Source organism: Lissotriton vulgaris, chromosome 3_1 (assembly GCF_964263255.1).
Source record: "Lissotriton vulgaris chromosome 3_1, aLisVul1.2, whole genome shotgun sequence".
Lineage (NCBI taxonomy): Eukaryota > Metazoa > Chordata > Amphibia > Caudata > Salamandridae > Lissotriton > Lissotriton vulgaris.
Window position 1 is genome coordinate 338,221,054 of NC_141689.1, and position 21,068 is coordinate 338,242,121.

Consider the following 21,068-nt stretch of genomic DNA (forward strand, 5'->3'; position numbering starts at 1 on the left):
TATCAACCAGGCCCACCCCTGCTGCGTACAGTCGCTCACCCGCTTGCCCTCGATCCGCTCTCCTGGTGGGTCTCAGTGTCTAGGCACCCTACTGTGGTGGCCCGCCTCACCTCTCCCACACAGCACATCTTTTGAGACCCCCTCGCAGGTGGCGTCCCTGCCGCTCCTTGCCACCCTCTGGATCCTGGCCACCTCTGCTTGTGGGCCCCACGCACTTGCCAGGTTGGCCTCCTCACTTGGCCCGGGTTCCCGGTGCGTACCCACTGCGGCAGTCCTTCTTCCCGCTTAATCGCTTGCCAGTCTCCCTGCCTCTGACTGAGGGTCTCAGAGTCCCACTATTCTGGCTCACTGGTGGCTCCGCCAGCCCTCGCAGGCTCCACTCAACGCATGCAGACTCCCCTCGACGTGCCCCTGCTTCTGGTCCACCTTACCGCCGCTCTCTCTCTCTCTGCGTTTGTCCCGGGTCCCCGCCAACTCCTCCAGCCTTGCGGGGCCCGCTCACTGTTGGCAGCCCTTCCCAGCCGTGCCTCGGCCCAGGATCCCAGCCACTGCACCCCCGCTGCCGCTCCTCCGGTATCATGTAATGGGGGATCACCGGTCGGAGTTCAAGTTCAGGCTCCCTTTTCCATCGGCGCCCGGCCACGCCCCCATAGAATGGCAGAGTTACTGAAGGGTCCAGAGAAGCAGCTTGCAGCTGTGTCTAGATGACTAAGAAAGAGGATTTACTACTGGGTACAGAAACACAGCTGCAGCACAGCCAAGATGAGTTAGAATGAGGAATTACCACAGTGACCAGAGACAAAGCTAGCTGCACTGTCTAGAGGAGTAAGAATGGGGAACTACCACTGGGAACAGGGACACAGCTGCAGCACTGCCTAGAGGACTTAGAATGGACAAGTTACTGGTGTGACCAGAGAAGCAGCTAGTAGCACTGTCTAGAGGAAGGAAAAAGTTGCAAGATTTGGTACATATATTTGTAAAACACTATAGTATTAGTGTAGCCTTTGGACAACTTTGAGCAAAGTGAAAGCTTGTCTCCGGTGCAAACCTTTTTTCTGAAGCAGGCGCCGGGATGGAAGCCAGAGATGGCCTAAGTAAGAAGAGTACTTGCTGTTTTTGTTTCGCAACGGACCTGCATTAATATATATGAGGCACAACATTAGCATGCCTAAAAAGATTGTTATTGCAGTTACGAGCATTAGTGTTTTTGTAAGGCACGAAGACATAAAGTTAATTACCTAGTGCGAAGTCACATAACATTTCCCCTAATTATATGTAGTCTGTAATACTTACAAACAAACAAGCTACTTACCTTCAGTAATGATGTATCTGTAAGAGACATATGTAGTTCTAGATTCCTTACCTTAGAATTACCCCAAGGTGTCAGACTGGATCTGGAGATTTTTTGTTCGCAGCAGTATCCCTACGCGTCGGTAGGTGGCATCGGTCGACTCCGTGGCCGTCTGCAGTGTCATGGTTGCCAGGATGATGTTGCGGTGTCTACTTAGACGCCGCCCCTGTGTGCTGACGTCAGTTTTGACATGACTTTCCATGCCAGAAGCGCAGAGCCATGCAAGATACTGACCACTTGTGCACATAACTTGGGCCCTAGAAGGGAGTCCCTATCCCTAGAAGTCAGTTACCAGAACCGTGACAGGGAAGATGGCTGTGGCGGTAAGAAATCTATAGCTACATATGTCTCTTACAGATCCATTGTTACAGAAGGTAACTTGTTCATCTGAAAGATACAGTAGTCATAGATTCCTTACCTTAGAATAGATACCCAAGCAATACCAACCCCGGTGGCGGGTCTGTGAACTAAGTTCACATCAGAATGTCCTGGAGAACAGAACGGCCAAAGAAGTCGTCTATCCAGACTTGGAAGTCCAGGCAGTAGTGTCTGGTGAACGTGTGCAGTGGCTGCCTGGAAGATATCAACCAGCGGAACTCCATGTCCCAAAGCAGTAGTGGCTTCCGTCGCCCTGGTGGAGTGGGCGCACAGTCCTACTGGAGGTTCCTTTTTCACCAAAGAATAACAGATCTTGATGCATAGGACAACCCATCGAGAGATGGTACGTTTGTGCATGGCCCGACTTTTCCTGGCACTCGCATAACCCATGAAGAGTTGATTGTCCACCCGGAATACTTTAGTGCAGTCAACGCAGAAGGACAGCGCACGTTTTGGGTCCAGACGGTGGAGTCTCTCCTCCTCGTTGGAAGGGTGCGGAGGCGGGAAGAAGGTGGGCAATGTGATGGTCTGACCTTGGAAGACAGAGCCTGAAGCTCACTCACACTGCAAGCAGAGGTGATGGCAAGCAGGAAAGCAGTCTTTAAAGAAGGAGATGAAGAGGACAACTATGCAGTGGCTCAAAGGGAGCACACATAAGATAAGTGAGGACAAGATTCAAGTCCCACTGGGGCATTAAGAAAGGAGAAGGAGGAAAGAGATGACTAATGCCCTTTAGAAATCTGTTAAAAATAAGGGACTTGAAAAGAGAAGGCTGATCAGGAAGGCGAAGAAAGGCCGAAATGGCAGAGAGATAGCCTTTAAGAGTGCTCAGAGCACAGCCCTAATGGGCAAAAGAAAGAATAGGGGAGAACCTCGGAGAAAGAGGATCCACAGCCTTTGCTGGGCACCATGCCACAAATTTGTTCCATCTACAGGCATATACCATTTTAGTGGCGGGCTGCCTGGCTGCCAAGATGACGTTACAGACTTCAGGAGGAAGGTCGAAAGCTGTCAACTGTCGCTGCTCAATCTCCATGCACGGAAGTGGAGACTGGACAGGTTTGGGTGGAGGACCGTCTGCTGCTGCTGCGACAGAAGATCCTCCTGAAGGGGCAGTCTGATCGGAGGATCAAAGGCCATGCTCAAGTGGGTTCCAGACTCTTCGTGCCCAGTCCGGAGCCACAAGGATGACTTGGGCCTGGTTCCGCTTGATCTTCTTCAGCACTCTGGGCAGAAGTGGTACAGGCGGAAAGGCGAACAGGAGGCCGCAACTTTACTCGCGACGACAAGCGTCACCGAGCGAGAGCCGTCTTGGAAACTCCAATGCGCAGAACTGCTGACATTGCGCATTCTATTTGGTGGTGACTAGATCTAACAAAGGCTCTCCCCACTGCTGGAAGAGACCTTGCATCACCTCCGAGTGAAGACGTCATTCGTGATCCATCATGCATCGGGAGCTGAGTTTGTCCGCCCTGGCATACAGGGAACCTGCCAGGTGTTGAACCACCAGAGATATTCCCTGATGTTCCAGCCATGTCCACAGGCAACTGTTTGTTGCAGTACTACATGGTAGTGGTGTTGTCCGTGATCACCTGCACTACTCTTCCTATGACAGAAAGAAGGAATGCCTTCAGTGCAAGACAAATCGCCCGGAGCTCCAGAAGGTTGATGCAGAGCCCGGACTCTGCCAGAGACCAGAGGCCTCTGATCTCCGCCTCTCCCATATGGCCGCCCCATCCCAGGAGTGAGGCATCCATCACTACTGCAAACTCTGGTTATGGAAGGGAGATGGATCTGTTGTTGACCCAATCCTGGTTCGTGAGCCACCACTGCAACTGATTTGCAGGCCCCTCCGAGATCTGTCCGACATTGGAAAGATTTCCCCGGTGCTGCGCCCACTGGGACTGCAGGTCCCACTGCAGAGCCCGCATATGCCATCTGGCAGGATCCACCAGCATGATGCAGAAGGCCATGCGACCCAGGAGCCTCAGGGTCATTCTTACCGAAATCGGGGATAGAGGCTGAAACATCGGTATCATATCCAGAATATACCGGACTTGCTGCTCGGGAGGGAAGACCCAAAACTTCGCTGTGTCCAGAACTGCTCCGATGAGAAGGAGCTTCTGGGAGGGAATCAACTTGGCACGTTGACTGTGAACCCCAGCGAATGCAGGAGGTCCGCCGTAGACTAAAGGTGAGAGACGACAGGCTGGGGCGAGCCTGCCTTCAACACCCAGTCATCGACATAGGGGAAAGGTGGAACCCCTGATCTGTGCAGAGGAGCTGAAACCACCAGCATCACTTTTGTGAACACCCAAGGGGCACTGGTAAGGCCAAAGGGGAGCACAGTAAACTGAAAATGCTCATGGCCTACCGTGAACCGTAGGTAATGCCGGTGGGCTGGCAAGACTGGGATGTGAAAGTAAGCGCCCTGCAAGTCCAACGCTACCATCCAATCTCCAGGATCGAGGGCAGACAAGACCTGAGCCAAGGTTAACATCTTGAACTTCTCCTTACGGAGCAAGAAGTTGATGTCCCTGAGGTCTAAGATAAGACAAAGGCCTTTGTCCTTCTTGGGTACTAAGAAGTAGTGGCAGTAGCAACCACAACCTACTTCTGGCACAGGGACACCTTCAATAGCTCCTTTGGCCAAGAGAGCTGTAAATTCCTGGTGGAGAAGGGCCAAATGATTTACAGTTGGAGTGTTGGTGGCATGATGCCCCTTCAGACTAGCTGCAAAACCCATCTGTCCGACGTGATGTTTTGCCAGTGGGGGAGGTGATGCTGCCCACTGACAACTGGTGGCCCTGAAAGGTCAAACCAGGAAGGTTTGGAGGCTACTGCGGGGGCTGGGCTGCCCGCTGGCCCCAGACCCTCGTAGCTGGGTCCCACTTCCCCAGCCACGCAGAGGCTGGGTAGCCTACACGGTCCTGTGGCTCTGGATGGAACGTGGTGGGGCACCCCTTCCGTAGCCACTAAAGGGGCAGAAGGCAGTCTGCATGGGGCGAGCAGTTGCCACGAGGCCCAAGGATCTGGCCGTAGCCCTAGAGTCTTTCAAACGCTCGAGCACGTTGTCCGCCTTGTCACCAAACAGGCGATGGCCATTAAAGGGCATGTACAAAAGGGTAGCTTGAACATCCCCAGAGAAGCCAGACGTTCTCAGCCAGGTGTAGTGCCTCAGGGCTACCGACGTAGAAACCGTTCTACCCAGCGAGTTGGCAGTATCCAGCCCACACCAGATGGTGAACTTTGCTGCGTCTCGACCCTCAGTAACAGCGTGGGTGAGCATGGCCTGGGCCTCCTCCAGTCACTGCAGCAGCACTTGTGCAACCGTATCCCACACCGTGTGTGTAACGACCCAAGAGACATGCGGTGTTCGCTGACCGCAGTCCTAAGCTGGCGAAAGAAAACATCTTCTTCCCAAGATTCCCTATCTGTATTCCCTATCTGGGGGAGCAGTATGAAATGCACCCTTTGAGGATGAGGCTTGGATCACCAGGCTCTCAGGGGAAGGGTGTTTGGAGAGGAAATGTGGTAGCCCGGGGCCGGGCGGTGGCATCGGGCTATTATCCTGTCCACAGGAATACCTGTGCTGGGCTTGGACCAAGTGCCCAGAAGGATGTCAGTGAGGGCCTCATTAAAAGGCAGCAGGGGCTCCGAAGAGGCTGCTGCCAGCCGAAGCACCTCAGTCAGGAAGTTAGTCCTGACAGCCACCATAGAAAGCTCGAGGCCCAAGGAGTCAGCCGCCCTACACAACACCACAGCATAGGAGGCTTTCTCCTCCGTAGCCACGGGTGAGGTAGACAGCATACCAAGTTCTGTGGTGGCATCCAGACCACTGGCATTACCCAACAACTATCGCCAATCCGACTCCTCAAGTTGGCCTGCTAGAGGGTCAATAGGCCCCTCCCAGTCCTCCTCACCCTCCTCTGGCTGCCACTCAGGGCGGTAGAGAATGCCAGGGATAAACAGGGGAACAAAAGTACCCTCCTGCGACGGTCCTGACCTTGTTCAATGTTGGTCGGGCACGTGTCCACGTAGGGGGTAAGGTTGGGGTTGACGCCGGTTGGGGGCACAATCAGCGTTGGGGGCGCTGCCACTGGAATCGGCACCAAGAAAGGTACTACGAGTGCGACCGGCACCAATCTGGATCCAGGCCTGGATCCTTGAGGACCTATTGGGGCCGGAGCCACCGGCATCAAAGGCCCAGGGTCTCCAGCCGAGTCTGTGAGGTCCGAAGGCACGCCTGAGATGTCGGGCTGCCCAAAGATGCTGTGCAGCTCTTCGTACAATTGACAGAGCTGGGCAGGGGATGCTCTGGAAAAGGGAGGGAAGCACGGGCCGTCCCAGTGACCCCGAGGAAGGAGTCGGAGAGCGACGACGCTCCGGGTACCGTGTCGCATCAGTCGATGGACAAGGAGAAGGCGGAGAGAAACGATGCTTCTTCACCTTCTTCTTGTGCTTCAACTTACAGGAGGAGTGCAAAGACTTTCATGACGAGTGGTGATAGCTCTGAGACCATCCCCGGGTCCTCGAATGGTGCGGAGCAGACTGCTGGGTGTCCAAAAGCTCTTGGGACCGCTCCCGCAAAGGCTTTGGGTTCAGGGACCGGCAGTCGGAGTATGACTTCAGGTCGTGGTCGCGCTACAGGCACCAAAGGCACACGATGTGCGGATCGGTAACCAACACCAACTTGTGACAGTAGTCACAGGGCTTGAAACCGGGCCAACAGCTGGACGTCCCTCGTGCACCAGAAGTCGGAGACTCAAAAGACGACTTCGAAAAGTCGAAAAAAGTTAGTCAAAAAGCGACTAAGCGGCAAGCTCTCTCCAGATCTTCACTGACTGGCGATGAAAAAGAAAGAACTGACGTCAGCACGCAGGGGCGGCATCTAAATATACATCGTGACATCATTCCAGTGACTACGATGCTGACGACGGACGCCAAGTCGACCACGCCACCTACTGACGTGCAGGGGTACTGCTATGGAGAAAAAAGATTCCGGACCCAGTCTGAAACCTGGGGGTAATTCTAAGGTAAGGAATCTGTAACTACGGTCTCTTTCAGATAGAGACAACAACAATAACAGCATTAAAAAAAGGCACACATCCTCCCAAATCAGACATAATGATGGGGATAAATACCTCATTCAACATGGAGTGCGCGTAAGGCTGAGTTTTTCAAATTTAGCAGTCTAGGGCAAAGCAATGAAATACCATTGTATTCCGCTAACAATCCCAAAACGGCAGTTTGTAAGGAAAAAAGTTAAATCCTTATTGCGGCTAGAACAGCACCTCTGTATTGAGTTTCTTCTGGGTAAACGGTGTAAAAGCAAAACATTTGTAACCTATGCATGCCACATAAATCAGGGCAAAACTATTATGTACGTTGTAAAATAGAAAACGTGTCTGTTCATCTGAGAAGTGACAAGAGAGAGAGAGAGAGACATTCTACACTCTGACGTTTTGGCCTTTAGAATTGTGAGACTTAGGATTTGGGACCAAAATCCTGGTTGGTTTTGAGCAGCAGTGAAGTGTGTACTGCACTGAGTGTAATATATTCATTCCGAGTTTGGTGCAAAAAAAGCATTGTTTTCAATAGAGTGCGTAGCTTTTGTTTAAAATAAAGTTGTAAATTTTGTCTTCCGACCTCAACTCCACCTTTGTACAGTTTTTTTTTCTGAAGCTCCCAAATGCGTTCAATACAAAAACTATGCATGCCACATGAGGAATAACACGTGAAAAATGATTTTTATTTTTCACCGTTAAAAATGTGTCTTCTATTGTGAAGTGGTTCTGCTTGTTACATACACGTTTGAGAGCGCTTGTTGTTGCCATCATGCAGAAACAAAAGAAAAAAGGCGCACAGTGTCCCATGGTGACCGCAATAATGGAAATTGAAGTGCAGCAGCTGTGAAGCGAGATCAACGTTGATCAAATCAAGCAAAACGTGTTCCATTGTGGGAAGTACTTAAAACACAGTCAACCAAAAAAAATAAAACTGTTGAAAACCAAAGAAAGGCACGTATCCTCCAATTGTGGCTGCAATGATAGAATAAAATGAAGCAGGATTCCGTGAAGTGTATGCAGCGCTTGTTCACAATTTGAAATCCAATATCCAACAAGCAGTCCGATTTTCCGAGGAGGCATTTCAAAACAAAACCAGCAATTCTTGGAGAGGGGTTGTTGCGTAACATGGAACTGGGGATCCTGGTTCGAGTCTAGCATTAGTTCACCTATGCCTATCATAGAAACAAACCAAAGCAAAACAAAAAAAAGCAGTGCAACTAAACATACAGAAATAGACAAAGGGGCAATGATGCATGTAACAGGGTCAGTCGCCCTGGGGGCAAGAACCATGCACGGAGAGGAGGGACAAATGAGACACTTAGCCAAGGAAAGGAAATGAAATTTGAGAAGCACACACAGGAACAAATGGCAACTGAGGGGCGTGCTAAATTCCTCTCAAAGGAGGTACATCTTATCTCGAAGCAGCACATACGCTGCTTATGCGAATCATAAAAAAGTAATAAGCGTTTGTGAATTATGTTATTCAAAGATCACTTTTTATTTGTGTTTATGTGAATTTTATACAAAAACAACAGTTGATGGACAGAATGCAGAACAATGTAAAACATTCACCCCCGGTACAGAGATCGAGGCCTAAATCCATCGTTTTTTTGCTCACCATGCCATTCCAGTTTGAACCCAGCCATATGCAAATCAGTCTTGACCCTGTTCCCCATGGGAATAGTGCAGCCCAACTGCCAAGCCAGGTCCTCACTGGACTGGAAACAAGCCTCCTAGGACCGGTTTCGGGCTTTCAGCCCTCATCAGCCAGAATAGCTTGAGTCAAATGGCATGGAGAGCACGGGATTCACGTCTGAGCATACCCGTCCCAATCGGGGTGACAAATGCAAAAACAAAAGTTGATGGACAGAATGCAGAACAATGTCATACATTCACCCCAGTACAGAGATCTAGGGCTAAATCCATCGTTTTTTTGCTCACCATGCAATTCCAGTTCAAACCCAGCCATACACAAATCAGTCTTGACCCTGTGCCCCTTGGGAACAGTCCAGCCCGAACTGCCAAGCCAGGTCCTCCCTGGACTTGAAACAAGCATCCTAGGACTGGTTTCGGGCTTTCAGCCGTCTTCAGCCAGGATAGCTTGACTCCAGTGGCGTGGAGAGCATGGGACTCACGTCTGAGCATACCTGTCCCCTTCAGGGTGACAAATGCAAAAACAACAGTTGATGGACAGAATGCAGAACAATGTCATACATTCACCCCAGTACAGAGATCTGGGCCTAAATCCATCGTTTTTTGCTCACCATGCCATCCCAGTTTGAACCCAGCCATATGCATTGACCTTGTGCCCCATGGGAACAGTCCAGCCCGAACTGCCAAGCCAGGTCCTCCTATGGTATCGCTAAGTGAATTTTATAGGCATGACCCTTTTTTTCCTTCTAAATTTTAAAGTAAATCTATACAAATTTACAATATAGACTGTTTTTAAGGCTGCAAAAAATGTACCATGTCAAAATGTCTGTCACATATGTTTTCTGGCCTTCCAAAGAAAGGGGAAGGGAAACTTTAAAAGTACTGCTCCGGGATCCCTGCCCGTCACCGGGACTATTCAGTGCTCATGATTTCAATGAACATCGCCTGAGAGAGAACTTAACCGAATATTATTTTGGATGAGTTTTATTTTAAGTACTAACTCGATTATTTTATATGGTGGGGGGATGCAATATCAGTGCTTGGGCATGTGTGCTGCTAGACTTAGTCCAGCTCTGAGCTAGAGTACTTTAATACTATTTTGGGTTTCTTTTGGCTGTAACAACTATAGAAATGCAGTTTGTGAATAGTTCTGGGCTTACTCTTCTATTGGTGGGTTAACGTCCCTTCTAAACCCATCCCTGGCTCTCCCTAAAACCCCCTCCTTATTCCTCACTTAACTTCTCCTCTTTATTCATATTACAAAACGTACTACAAAATGAAGTTTGTGAACAGACCCCCTATTTCTTTATTAAAAAGCAGCATGCAATGTTTACACAGGTTTGACAGAAATCATGAAAAGCACTATGATTACCTTGCTCTCCAGAGGGGTGCTGGCACGAAGCAATGTCAGTTTCGGAATCTGCTGTGGTACTTGAGTGTCTTTTCTTGATACACAGCGAGGTGGTACTAGCAATGCAGCATTATTTGGCCTGATAATAGGGAGAAAAAGAGGCACTGGGTTGACCTCCAGGTGCAGCAAAGGAAATCCAGCTTGGTTTCGGTAAGCGCCTTGACTTGAAACTTGTGAATCTAGTGCTGGTGCTACATCATGCGTCAAATTCTGGAGCGGATTCACACGGTTAGAAGTCAACATGTATGGATTTATATTGAAATGTCTAGGGTGTTCAGTCTTCACACTCTCTGACGATCTTTTAAGCTGTTCTGTCTGTTCAGAAGGTTTGACATGTTGATTTACATTTGGTTGCACCACTCCAGAACTGTACTCTGGGCTTTCAGATTCTTTTCTGTTCTTTATAGTCTTAACTGCAACCCAGGCCTCTCTTGGTTTTTGTGGCGGTCCAGCGAAAGACCGAAAAATATCAATTTTTTCAGGCTTAAAATTGTGCTCAGGTGAAAGATGAAGCAATGGAAATCCATTTTCTATATTCAAATTATGGGGAATAGTAACTAATGGTGGAGTGAGGCTCTGGCCATCTATCGAAGGATGTAATTGGGGAATGTCCTTGCCATTAACTGTGTCAAACATGCTGCAAGTTGCTAGACGCGTTCTGCTGCAGCTCTCTTCTGGTTCCAAGTCCGTACGATCCTAGTTAAAAACAAAAAAAGAAATAGCGTAAACATACTCAAGAATGTTCGATATCTGAGCCAAATCCTAAAAAAAAACCTATTTCAACTGATCACCTGTGCCAACAACTTTGTAGGCTAAAAGAGGTAACACCATCATAATCTAGGCTGAACTGCAAATTAATTTTTAACAAAGGGTAAATCTATTACATTTCATATTATAGAAAAGTATATATGAATACAGGGTGCAAAAGTGTTGCTATCTAATAACTGGCTAAACTTTGTATTTCTGGAAAGGTAGATACTGCACTCAGAAAACAAACTTGAGTGCATGACAACAGAGAAGTAGGGGTTGTTCGTAAGGAGCAGCGCTAAATAGAAGTGATGTTTTAGAGTCCTAGGGTAGCTAAGTCTAACAATGAGCTATGGTTTAAGGGGTGAGTGAGGAATGAGCAGACAGAAGGTGATGTGATTCATGCATATGTAGGAGTAAGGAGTGGCAGCAAAGGGAGCAGCATAGGTGAAGTTAGGCATACATCAAGAAGCATCACACTAAGAGGCTGATGCAGTCAATGCTAGAAAAGATGAGGAAGAGGAAGAGACCATTTGTTTTACCATCATAAGATTTGAAGGGGTAAGTTGGCAAATTTGGACAGTCTTGTGGCAAGGAGTTGGCATTTATAGTTCATTGAGGCAGGCGAACTGTGAGAGTGAGAATGTGATTTTAAAAGCCAATAGGCAGAATTTAAGTTTTTAATGATTAGGTTTTAGACAATGGCTTGACATTCATCCCTGAATGATAAAAAAAAGTGGGCCACAAGGTCTGCAGGCCATTGGGCAGTAATATTGTTTACCGGTCTTGCTCAGAGAATAGGGAACACTCTCCCGTCAGAAATCAGAATGAGCCCCTTGACCTCTGCATTAAAAAAAAAAGAAGTCAAAGGTTTATCCATGAACAGCAACATGCCATAATAGTTCTGTAGCCAAACAAACTATCTTAAATGGCCTTCCAACCTTGCCCTACCATACCTACTATGTAATGTGCATCTGAGGTGAACTGCTTATATGCTTATTTATGTCTGTTATATGCATCTGCTGTATTCGCGTATTTATCTATTATGTTTTCCTGTACCAGCTTAACCAGCCGGCTTCATTTTACAGCGCTCTAATACCCTGTTGGGTCATGTTCGAGCTTAATAAAACTGTTAAAATAAATAAATAAAAATTGCCCTTCAAGACCTTGGACAGCTGCATCTCTACTCATGTACTTGGCAGCTGCACTATAACGCATGTACCTGCTCGGAGACCACTACTGTGAAGTCATTCATATGTGTAAAAAACACGTGTCCGTGCTTGTCAATCGAGTTTTAGATCAGTTATCCACTGTAGAAAGAGGCAAGATTGTGTTGAATTATGGATGAGCCAAAACATCCTTCCGCATAAAGTGGCAAGATGAAGGTCTAGGGATGGGTTCATCCAATTAACTGAAAAGAGCAGACAATTGTGCCATATGCAAGCTTGAACGCAGAGGCTGGATCAGTGGTTAAGTCATCCATTGATCTTTAAGAAGAATTTATCATGCAGCCCAAAGAATAGTCATGCAATGGTGAGTGGGCTTAATAATGCAAGGTTTGAATACTGCAAAAAAATACAGAAAGCTGCTGCACAGCTGATCAATGACTTTTAGAAATAAGACACTCATTTTGTTTTTGACCCTCATATTTATGTATAAATTATTTCCTTCCTGCTTGACTTAAGCGCACCATTGTTATTGTTCTCTATGACTACCTAAGTAAGGCTCATTGAAAGTTCCTTGATCAAAGTCTGTGGGGCATCAGAACAGGTGAACTGATGTCTGTGAGCTGCTTCACTTATAGAACAATGTGCTGGTCGAGTTGGCTTGTATTTTAATCAAACACTATGATTCGGAGAATCGCACTGTTTGATTGAGACGTCCTGGTTTTGCCGATTGAGTGCCCGCCATGGAGGCCCCACCCTTCATGATCTTCACACCGGCTGGAGTTGCGGATTCAAAATAAAGACTAAATACATTTTGAGTAGTCCACGCTGCAGGAGTTAGTCGGCTGACAATCTCCTCCCCAAAGTTCAAGTACTGTCGAATGATACACCTACTACCATTGAGGCTGTCTTACCACATTCCAGTCCTGATGAAGACCCGCTATTGATGCACATAAATCAGCGCATTCCATCTAGGTTCGAAACGTCAACGTTCTGTATATAGATCTGTCCGCACAGAGTCCCAACGAACTAAAGAAATAATTTATCCTCCTGAGACTATTGTGATGTACAGTGGATATTTTGGATGTATTGGTTTGTCTAACTGTATGATTTGGCTTGTATTTGTTTAACCATTTTAACACTCTGTCACCAGTCACAACTCACTCACTCAATGTATTTCTAGTCCATGTTTTGTCTTGTTTTGGACAGCTTGCCTAATGCATTTTTTAATTAATCCGCCAAAGGGCTAAATACTAAAGAGTTACCTTTTCTTCCATTGTGGTCAGTGTTTGTTTGTTTTCTGATATATCGTTCACAGGATATATTGTTTCCCTGTATGTATTCAATACGTCTTTCAATTTAATTGTGTCCCCAACAGAACCAATGTTGTTGTTTATATCCCTTACCCAGGTTCTGAGCGTTACTGGGTTACCCCATTACTTTTATTGACTACAAAAGAGCAAATCACCCATATCAAAAGGCAACGTTTGAAGCCCGCATTTTTTTTCTCTTCTCTGGGAACCTTTGATAATGGCAAAGGACAGTTTCACCTTCTTGAATCAAGAAGATTATCTTACACATGTGCCTAAGGAGTTGTTTTCTATTTTGCAGCATGTCTGAGTGAAAACATAATAATCAAATGAAGATGTTTTATTCTAGTAGTTCTATCCATATAATGCCCTATGGTGCACACATTTGGGGCTATTGAAATGTTTTGAGCTTTCAGACTGAAGAAAACAGATTATGCAGACGACTGCTGGGCCTTCCACATAGTACCACTCTTTTTAAATGCCATGAGGATTTGGTTCTCTTTTAGCTAGAGGACAGAACCAGACAGTTCTACTGTGGATTTCTATTTGATCAAATATCCAATGGCCAGTCTTAGATGTGAAATCATTCAAGATTGCCTTAAACTCAATGATAAAAAGTAGGATTTTATGGTTAGTATATTAAAAACGTTTGTACTAAATTGCACGGTCATAAGCTGTTATCCAAACTAAAGAACATTTAAAAAAGCAGGATAACTAAAAAGATTGATAAATCGCCTTTAAGATCTTTCGTTTTAATGACTACTCAAAATGAAACCTTATTTACCTTTAGTAAACAATACTTTTGAAAGGAATCTACTTAACAGATTAAGAGTAGGCACAGCCCACCATAATCTTTTTTTACCGATAGATTGGGCTGTTTCTATTAACAAATCTAAATGACCTAGTGACAGTTACTTAATTCAAAAAATGATGTAGTTCACGTATATTTTTTCAATACCTAAAGTATTATTTATTTTATGTATTTCTGCAATATTTATCGACCATTTTGTACTAAATATTTAATCCTCAAATTAAAATATGACAATTTCACAGACTGTAGAGTGGCTTTCTTATATGTGCAAATTTTACCCACAGCATCAGTCTGTTTTGCAGTTTTCTGGCCAGGATTGGCAAATTAAGATCAACTATTTTATGGCTCAATTCTTTTTATTATTCTATAAACAGAGCGCCACATTTAAAGTACACATCTTTCCACCTACAACCCGGAGGCTGGTAGCCTATCTCTTAGATGTGACATGCGAATACAACAATAACAAACCCAAACAGTCCCCCACCCCTCTCCACTTGGTTCACTCATTTGCTCTCAATTTTAGGTATCGGTCACTTTGCAGTCCTTTCTTAGCACCTCTGCAGGTCTCTTAGGTCTGCGGTTTTCCCACCTGCCTGTGGGTGGTCTGTTGCATCCATGGCAGTATGAATGCAATACAAAATCAGATGTAATCGTTTAAGGTATTTGGAGCAAGTTAATCAGTTGAACCCTGCAGACAGAATACTTATAAAGGATAGAAAACACTAAAAATGGTCCCTTGGTCTAAATATTACAAAAGAGTGTTGGAATGTCCCTTTTTCTGGACGATTTCTCTCACCCACCCGTGGGTGGCATGCTTCATCATCGGGGAACCTCTTTGCATTAGGAACGTAGTCATAGTGCGGGCTACAACCCCCTCACTGAGAGGGAGGAGCTCAGGTATGTTTATTTGTGAGAAAGAGAGGTATCTTAAAACCTGTTGATGAGCAGGGTGTGGTGATAGGAGAAAAAGAGTGTCAGTGAACTAAAACTAACTCTGTGGTATGCCTAACAATTTTCAATTGGGGCATCCAGAAGTCAGGATTAAAAGCTAAGGTTATGACAGAGAGACATTCAATCTGTCATAATATTATAAGGGTTGACATGTTTCAGCCTATCACCCTCAAAAGAGGTGTAGCGGTGTTCTTCAGGACCGACAAATGAAAAGCGAATACTCCACTCATATTAAATTTAGTAGGTAGGAGATGTATACAGAGAGTAATTAGATTGATCTCAAACGCTGCTTCTACTGGTCAGCATATTCCCTGAGAAGAGACAAAGTGTTGGGTTGTAAATACAAACAGATTATTAACATGCACTCACAGAACACAAATCTTCCACCATAAGGTGTTCATATCTTGGTTCCAAAAGAGACCATGGGAAACAAAATCCATCTATAAAGTGATTATTAATAGTAACCTAACCGAAATGTAGGGTGTGCTTGTGACACCTTAAACCTCGTCACGCATAACTCAAAGTGGCATCTAATCCCTATTCGGAAACAAAAAGTAGTGATAAATGATTTATTGCGGCTCCAGCCCACTATGCCTTGGATCAAATTAATCAGTATTTTATTCTGTTAAAGTGAACTGAATCCAAGCTACAACAGAGGTAATAATACAAGACAGACAAACTCAAGAGACCAAAACTGACCCGAGCACAACGAGATGTGGCAGACGAGTCGGACTTCAGTCTGACAGCGGAGGTGCCAAATGTGGACACTAATGATTGACTGAGCCAAACTTAGAGTCTAAAGGGGGGGCGGGGTGTGGCCAAGATAGCGGCAGAGTAACATCGACTCCGCGGAGCGGAGCTCGCCAGGGCCGATATTCCGCATCCACACAGACTGCCCAGGACCCGGCACACTGAGAAGGAGAGGTCCGAAGCATGAAGCAACAGCACCGGGTGTTGGACTGTGCTCGTGCAGCCTGGGAGGAGTGGGGGCCATGAAATGGAGATGCAGACGAGTGCCGCGGCAGCTCCACAGGGACACCGCTGGGTCGCATAGACGTGGACCCACACTCAGAGAGGCGGCCACATGAGTTGAGGAGTTGGGTGGAGCAGCAGTGAGCGGGATCGCACCAGATAGCACAGCGGGAAGCTCGAACAGCGGGGGAGGACATGAGTGAGGCCAGGAGCCCCGGAAGCGGGTTGGGACTGCTGTGGGCACTCGGCTACAATATTGGCAGGTGGGCCAAGTGCGCGCTCAGAACCCAGAGGCAAGAATAACCAACCAGGAGAGTGAACCGGCCCAGGGGATGCCGAGGCTCCTGGGAAGAGACAGAGCCCCCCCCGACGGGTCAGCGAAGAAGGCCTGGAGGACGTAGGCCCCCACCTGTAAACAAGAGGGCCTGCCCAAAAGTAGGCCGGACTTTATGTAAAGCAGCTGGGGGACCCGTGGTGGGGCTGAGGTACCACATACACTTGTGGGGACAGAAGAAGTTCTCCTTCCCAGAAGGCAATAGAGAGTTTGCTACCATCCCCCTAGAAACTGCAACTGGTCTCTCTACCCCAACAAACACAGAGGGGTCCTGAGCGAAGGGCCTGAGCAGGTGGTGCCAACTCCCTAGGCAGAACCAAGAAAGTGCAGGGGGCACCCATGACATCAAGGAGGGAGAAAAGGATCCGAGACCACATCACACAAATGCTAGATAGAGAAGGCACGGTTGCGCCCAGCAGTTCTGCAGCAGATCCGGACTTGTTCTGCCTACTGAGGGAGAGCCTCGCGGGGAAACCCCATTGAGATGACATCCCATAGGGCAAGAAAGGAGACCACAATCAAGGATCTCCTGCAGAAACCTGGCTCCAAGAAGGCAGATGGAGGTGCCCCATATCAGCCTCCTGCAAACTCCCAAGTGAAGGACATGGACCCGGTAGGTGAGCACATGGAGGAACCGATCACTTGTAGCTTCCTGGAACAACTCTTTGGCACCCTCAGGGAAGAATTTGCAGGGCAAAGGCAGGATGTGACATTGGATATCAAGCAGATCAAAACAGAGATCGTGGAACTGGGCAACCGTGTGGACTCGCACGAGAGGTCCGGGGACTGCAGAGAAGAGGAGCTCTCTGACCATGCTCAGGAGCTGCTGGAACTTAGAAACCACAATGAGGAACTCTGCCTCTGCCTGGAAGTTCTTGAAACCTGGTAGAGGCGGTCCAACATCTCCATCAAAGGTGTGCCCCTCCAGGCAGATGGCAGGAAGCTGGAGGAGTGGGTGATCTACCTTTTCTGACACGTTGTGCCGGAGATTGGGGACATAGAGGTTACCTTGGATCGTACTCATCGCACAGAAAGACCGGCCTCCAGCCCTGGCTAACAACAGGACATACTTACATGCCTTCATTCATACAAACAAAAAAAAGTGATTATGTACACGACCCGAGACAAGGCGACCATCTCGTTCAAGGGACTTCAAGTCTTAATCTAATAGGACCTCTCACCCCTCACTCAGCAACGGCGCAAAACCTAGAAACCGGTTACTGCTTACCTATGGGACAAGGGAATCCGCTATCGCTGGGGACATGCCTTTAAACTTAACTTTGTGTGGAACAAGGAGATGCAGGCAGTACGGTCACTAAAAGGGGCGCAGGAAGTACCAGGAGTCAACTTTGCGAATGGGAGAGATCTGGAGCCTCAGAAAGACGACACCGCAACCCTGGGGCCACCGAAACCGGGTCGACGACATGGCACCGAGAGGGGGAACCGCACACAACCCTCTAAGTATGAAAGTCAGAAAGAAAGAGAAGCCCTGCCGCGGCAACTGCAGTACCGAGATGGCACTGGAGAGACCTCCAATGAATGAAACAAAGGCCAAGTAGCCTTCCTCTGTTCAAGAGCAGAAGAAATCTGCAGGTGAGTCCTGGGTGGAAAACAAGATCGGCCTGGATGGACGGAGCTCACTTATCAAGATGACGACCGACTGTCAGTCACATGAACCCATACACAACGGTGATACTAATGCCCACTGGGGGACTGTTCTCTTGTTATATATGTTTTTTCTGCTCTGCTCAACCTTTCTTCTCCTTTCCCCCCTCTGTGTTATTGGGAGATATTTCCCCCACAGTTAGGGACCGGGTCCCAGCTTGACAAGCAGGTGGAAAAGGGAGTACCATATCTGAAACGGCCACAGAACCACGGAGGTAATTTTAGACAAACAACAGATGGCCTCTTTCTGGGTTCTGCTTGGGATCTCCAAGGGCACTAAATTATGGGAGGTCTCACCATGGGGCTACCAAGGGGGCAAGAGCACCAGGGCCAGCGCATCTCTCTACCCGGAGCAACGGGGGCTGGGCTAGGACAGGACTTCCACTAGCAGATCACTGCTAAATACCCCCCTCACTGGCTGGTGCGGGTTGGGGAGGGGAGGCCACAGAACCCCCTATAAGCCTCTCCCCGGCACATCACATGGCTTTCCCTTGACCCTTTCCCATGGCACCACTCGTGATACTGAGCTTTAATGTCTAGGGCCTAAACTCACCGATCAAAAGGCGCGCTGCTCAGAGATACACACTGTTGGCTACTGCAGGAGACTCACCTCATGCGCACTGACTGGAAACACTTCAGATCCAAATGGTTCGACCAACCAGGGAGGAGGGCGGGAGTGGCCATCCTTCTGGCAACACACTTTCCGGGAACAGTGCTAAGCATGCTTGCTGAGACACCTGGTAGAATGGTGGCACTGGGGAATCACACCTACACTGTTACCTCCATATACAGCCCAAATGAACACCAAGAAGCATTTCTGGGGCTAACACTGACTACCATCCTCGAATCGCCAGACGAGGACTTAATATTGGAGGGTGATTTCAATATAGTATTTGACCCCCAAATGGATAGGTCTGACAAACGGGTGGGACACTCTGGATCATTTCAGACTCTATGAAACAGAGGCTGAGAGATGTTGGTTTGGCGGACGCAGACGCCAATATCCCACTGCTCAGGAATACACTTTCTTTTCTGCGGCCCACCAAACCTATGCGCACATAGATCTCTTCTTGACTTCCCAACAAGGAATACAATGGAGGACTCGATAGGAGTTGCTGCTCACTCGGACCACTCTCCGATTTCTCTTGAGTTGCGGTTAGCCAGGGAACTCCCATATCAGAAAACATGGAGATTAAATCACAAACTGTTCACACACGACACAAACATTAAAGAGATCCGAGAACCAATTCAAACTTACGTAGCAACTAACGATGATGGTTTGGCTTCCGTTTCCCTACTCTGAGATATACTGAAGGCAATTATAAGAGGACAGCTCTTAGCTATAGCAGCTAGCCTGAACAAGGACCTGAGAGACAAAAGGGGCCACCTGGACTCACAGGTCTGGGAGTTGGAAGGGGTACATCGCAGTACGGGCTCGGTCCAAACCAGGCACCAACTCAACGTCAACTCAACGTCATAGGAAAGCAATTGAGGGCCCTGGGTTCTGACTGTGCTGAATATGCTCTCTTGCACACAGAACAGCGCTACTATGAAGGTGGGAACAAGGCTGGGAAACTTTTGGCACATCTGCTTCGCTCTCAGACTAATGTGCGCCGCATTGCAGAGGCCAAAAGCTCGCAAACTGTCAAGATATATTGTAAGTTTAGGCTGATCTTTAAACAGAAAAGATTGTGAATGGTACATGCACTGTATTATGGTATTCTCAACTATGGTTAATTTGGTTTCTTCTTCAATAAAAAGATTTTTATAAAAAAAAAAAAGCTCCTGAGGAGAGATCTTCCGATCGGATAGTGCAATTGCTGAGGAGTTCGAGGCATTTTATACCGCTCTCTACTCAGCAGATCATTTAGAACCTGCAAAAGCAGAGGCATATGTGAGCCAGGCACCAGTGGCTTCTCTACCGAACCCAGACACCACTAAAGAAGATGAGGATATCCATGCGGTTGAGATCCTACAAGCCATTCAGGGACTCACCTTGGGGAAAGCGCCAGGGGAAGATAGTTTTTCAGCCAATTTTTATAAAGTTTTTGCCTCTAGCCTTGCGCCGTTGCTCACCCAGCTTTTTAACTCCTTTAGCGACACCGTGTCCCTGACTTGTACCATGTTTATGGTGGAAGTGTGCCTCATGCCGCCCCATATCTCTATTAAATGTGGACGTAAAAATTTTCACTAGCATTCTTGCAGCTCGTCTGGCCCCCTATATGCAAGGTCTCGTGGACCCAGACCAGTCCGCCTTAATCCCGGAGCACAGCTGTATTGACAGGACACGGCGAATGTGCCATCTCCTAGATAAATTCAGCACACCTAACAACTCGCTCTAGTCTACAAAGGTTTTTGATAGGGTCCACTTTCTGTATCTGAGACAGGTGCTGTCTCGATTTGGTGTGGGCAAACGATTCTCAAGGTGGGTGAACTGTATATATAGAAGACCAGAAGCACGCATCAGGGTCAACAGGGGTGCCTCTCCGTATTATGAGGGGTACTCGCCAGGGGAGCCCGCTACTATTTTCTCTTTACATGGAGCCATTTGCTGAAAGAGTCCGCCAACATACCACTATCAATGGGATTCGGATGGGAGATAGGGAACACAAAATATTGCTTTATGCGGATGATGTGGTGTTCTTCCACACGCAGCCACTCGCCTCCTACCCTCCCCTCCTAGGAGAAATAGAAGCCTTTAGCAAGGCCTCCAGCTTTACAAATAACATTCAGAAAACGCAGGCCCTTAACTTAACCATGTCCAAAGCTGACCAAAACCAGCTGGCGGCACAGATATTGTCTCTATTGACCTAACCTTGCCTGTTGACTGGCCTGATCACCAGATCAGTTTATTCCACATCAACCAAACAATCCAATGCCAGCCCGTTAAGCAAGACCCTCCCACCCGATGGGCGATAAATCTAAGTCAGATTCCCCTTGCAGACTTGGAGGAAAGGGTAAGCTCCCTCCTCCCTATCCACACTGGTGAGCTCTCAACAACGGAACTCACTGCGCACTACAATACCACTATGACTTCCATTAAGTACCAATAAGCCTCCCTGAAACAAAAAAAAGGCAGAAATATACCATCTAGATTATGGTTCAACACAGACATAAACTCCGAAAGAAGAGAACTTAGAGGAAAATACAACAAACACATAAAGAGCGAAAAAACTTCCTTCTTTTCTAATGCCCTAAGCAATGCAAAAAACAGGCCTAGAGAACTCCTTAATCTCATCATCAACAAACT

The 21,068-nt window shown here is 47.5% G+C and overlaps 1 protein-coding gene across 1 annotated transcript in view; it reads right to left on the minus strand.

The window, feature by feature from the left end:
- The window catches only part of CPLANE1 (ciliogenesis and planar polarity effector complex subunit 1), a 2,360,818-nt gene that overhangs the window by 893,696 nt on the left and 1,446,054 nt on the right, over positions 1-21,068 (minus strand). The window contains exon 34 of the mRNA XM_086960545.1: positions 9,824-10,558. Coding sequence (XP_086816671.1) covers positions 9,824-10,558 — 735 coding nt within the window. The remainder of the gene's footprint in view (positions 1-9,823; positions 10,559-21,068) is intronic.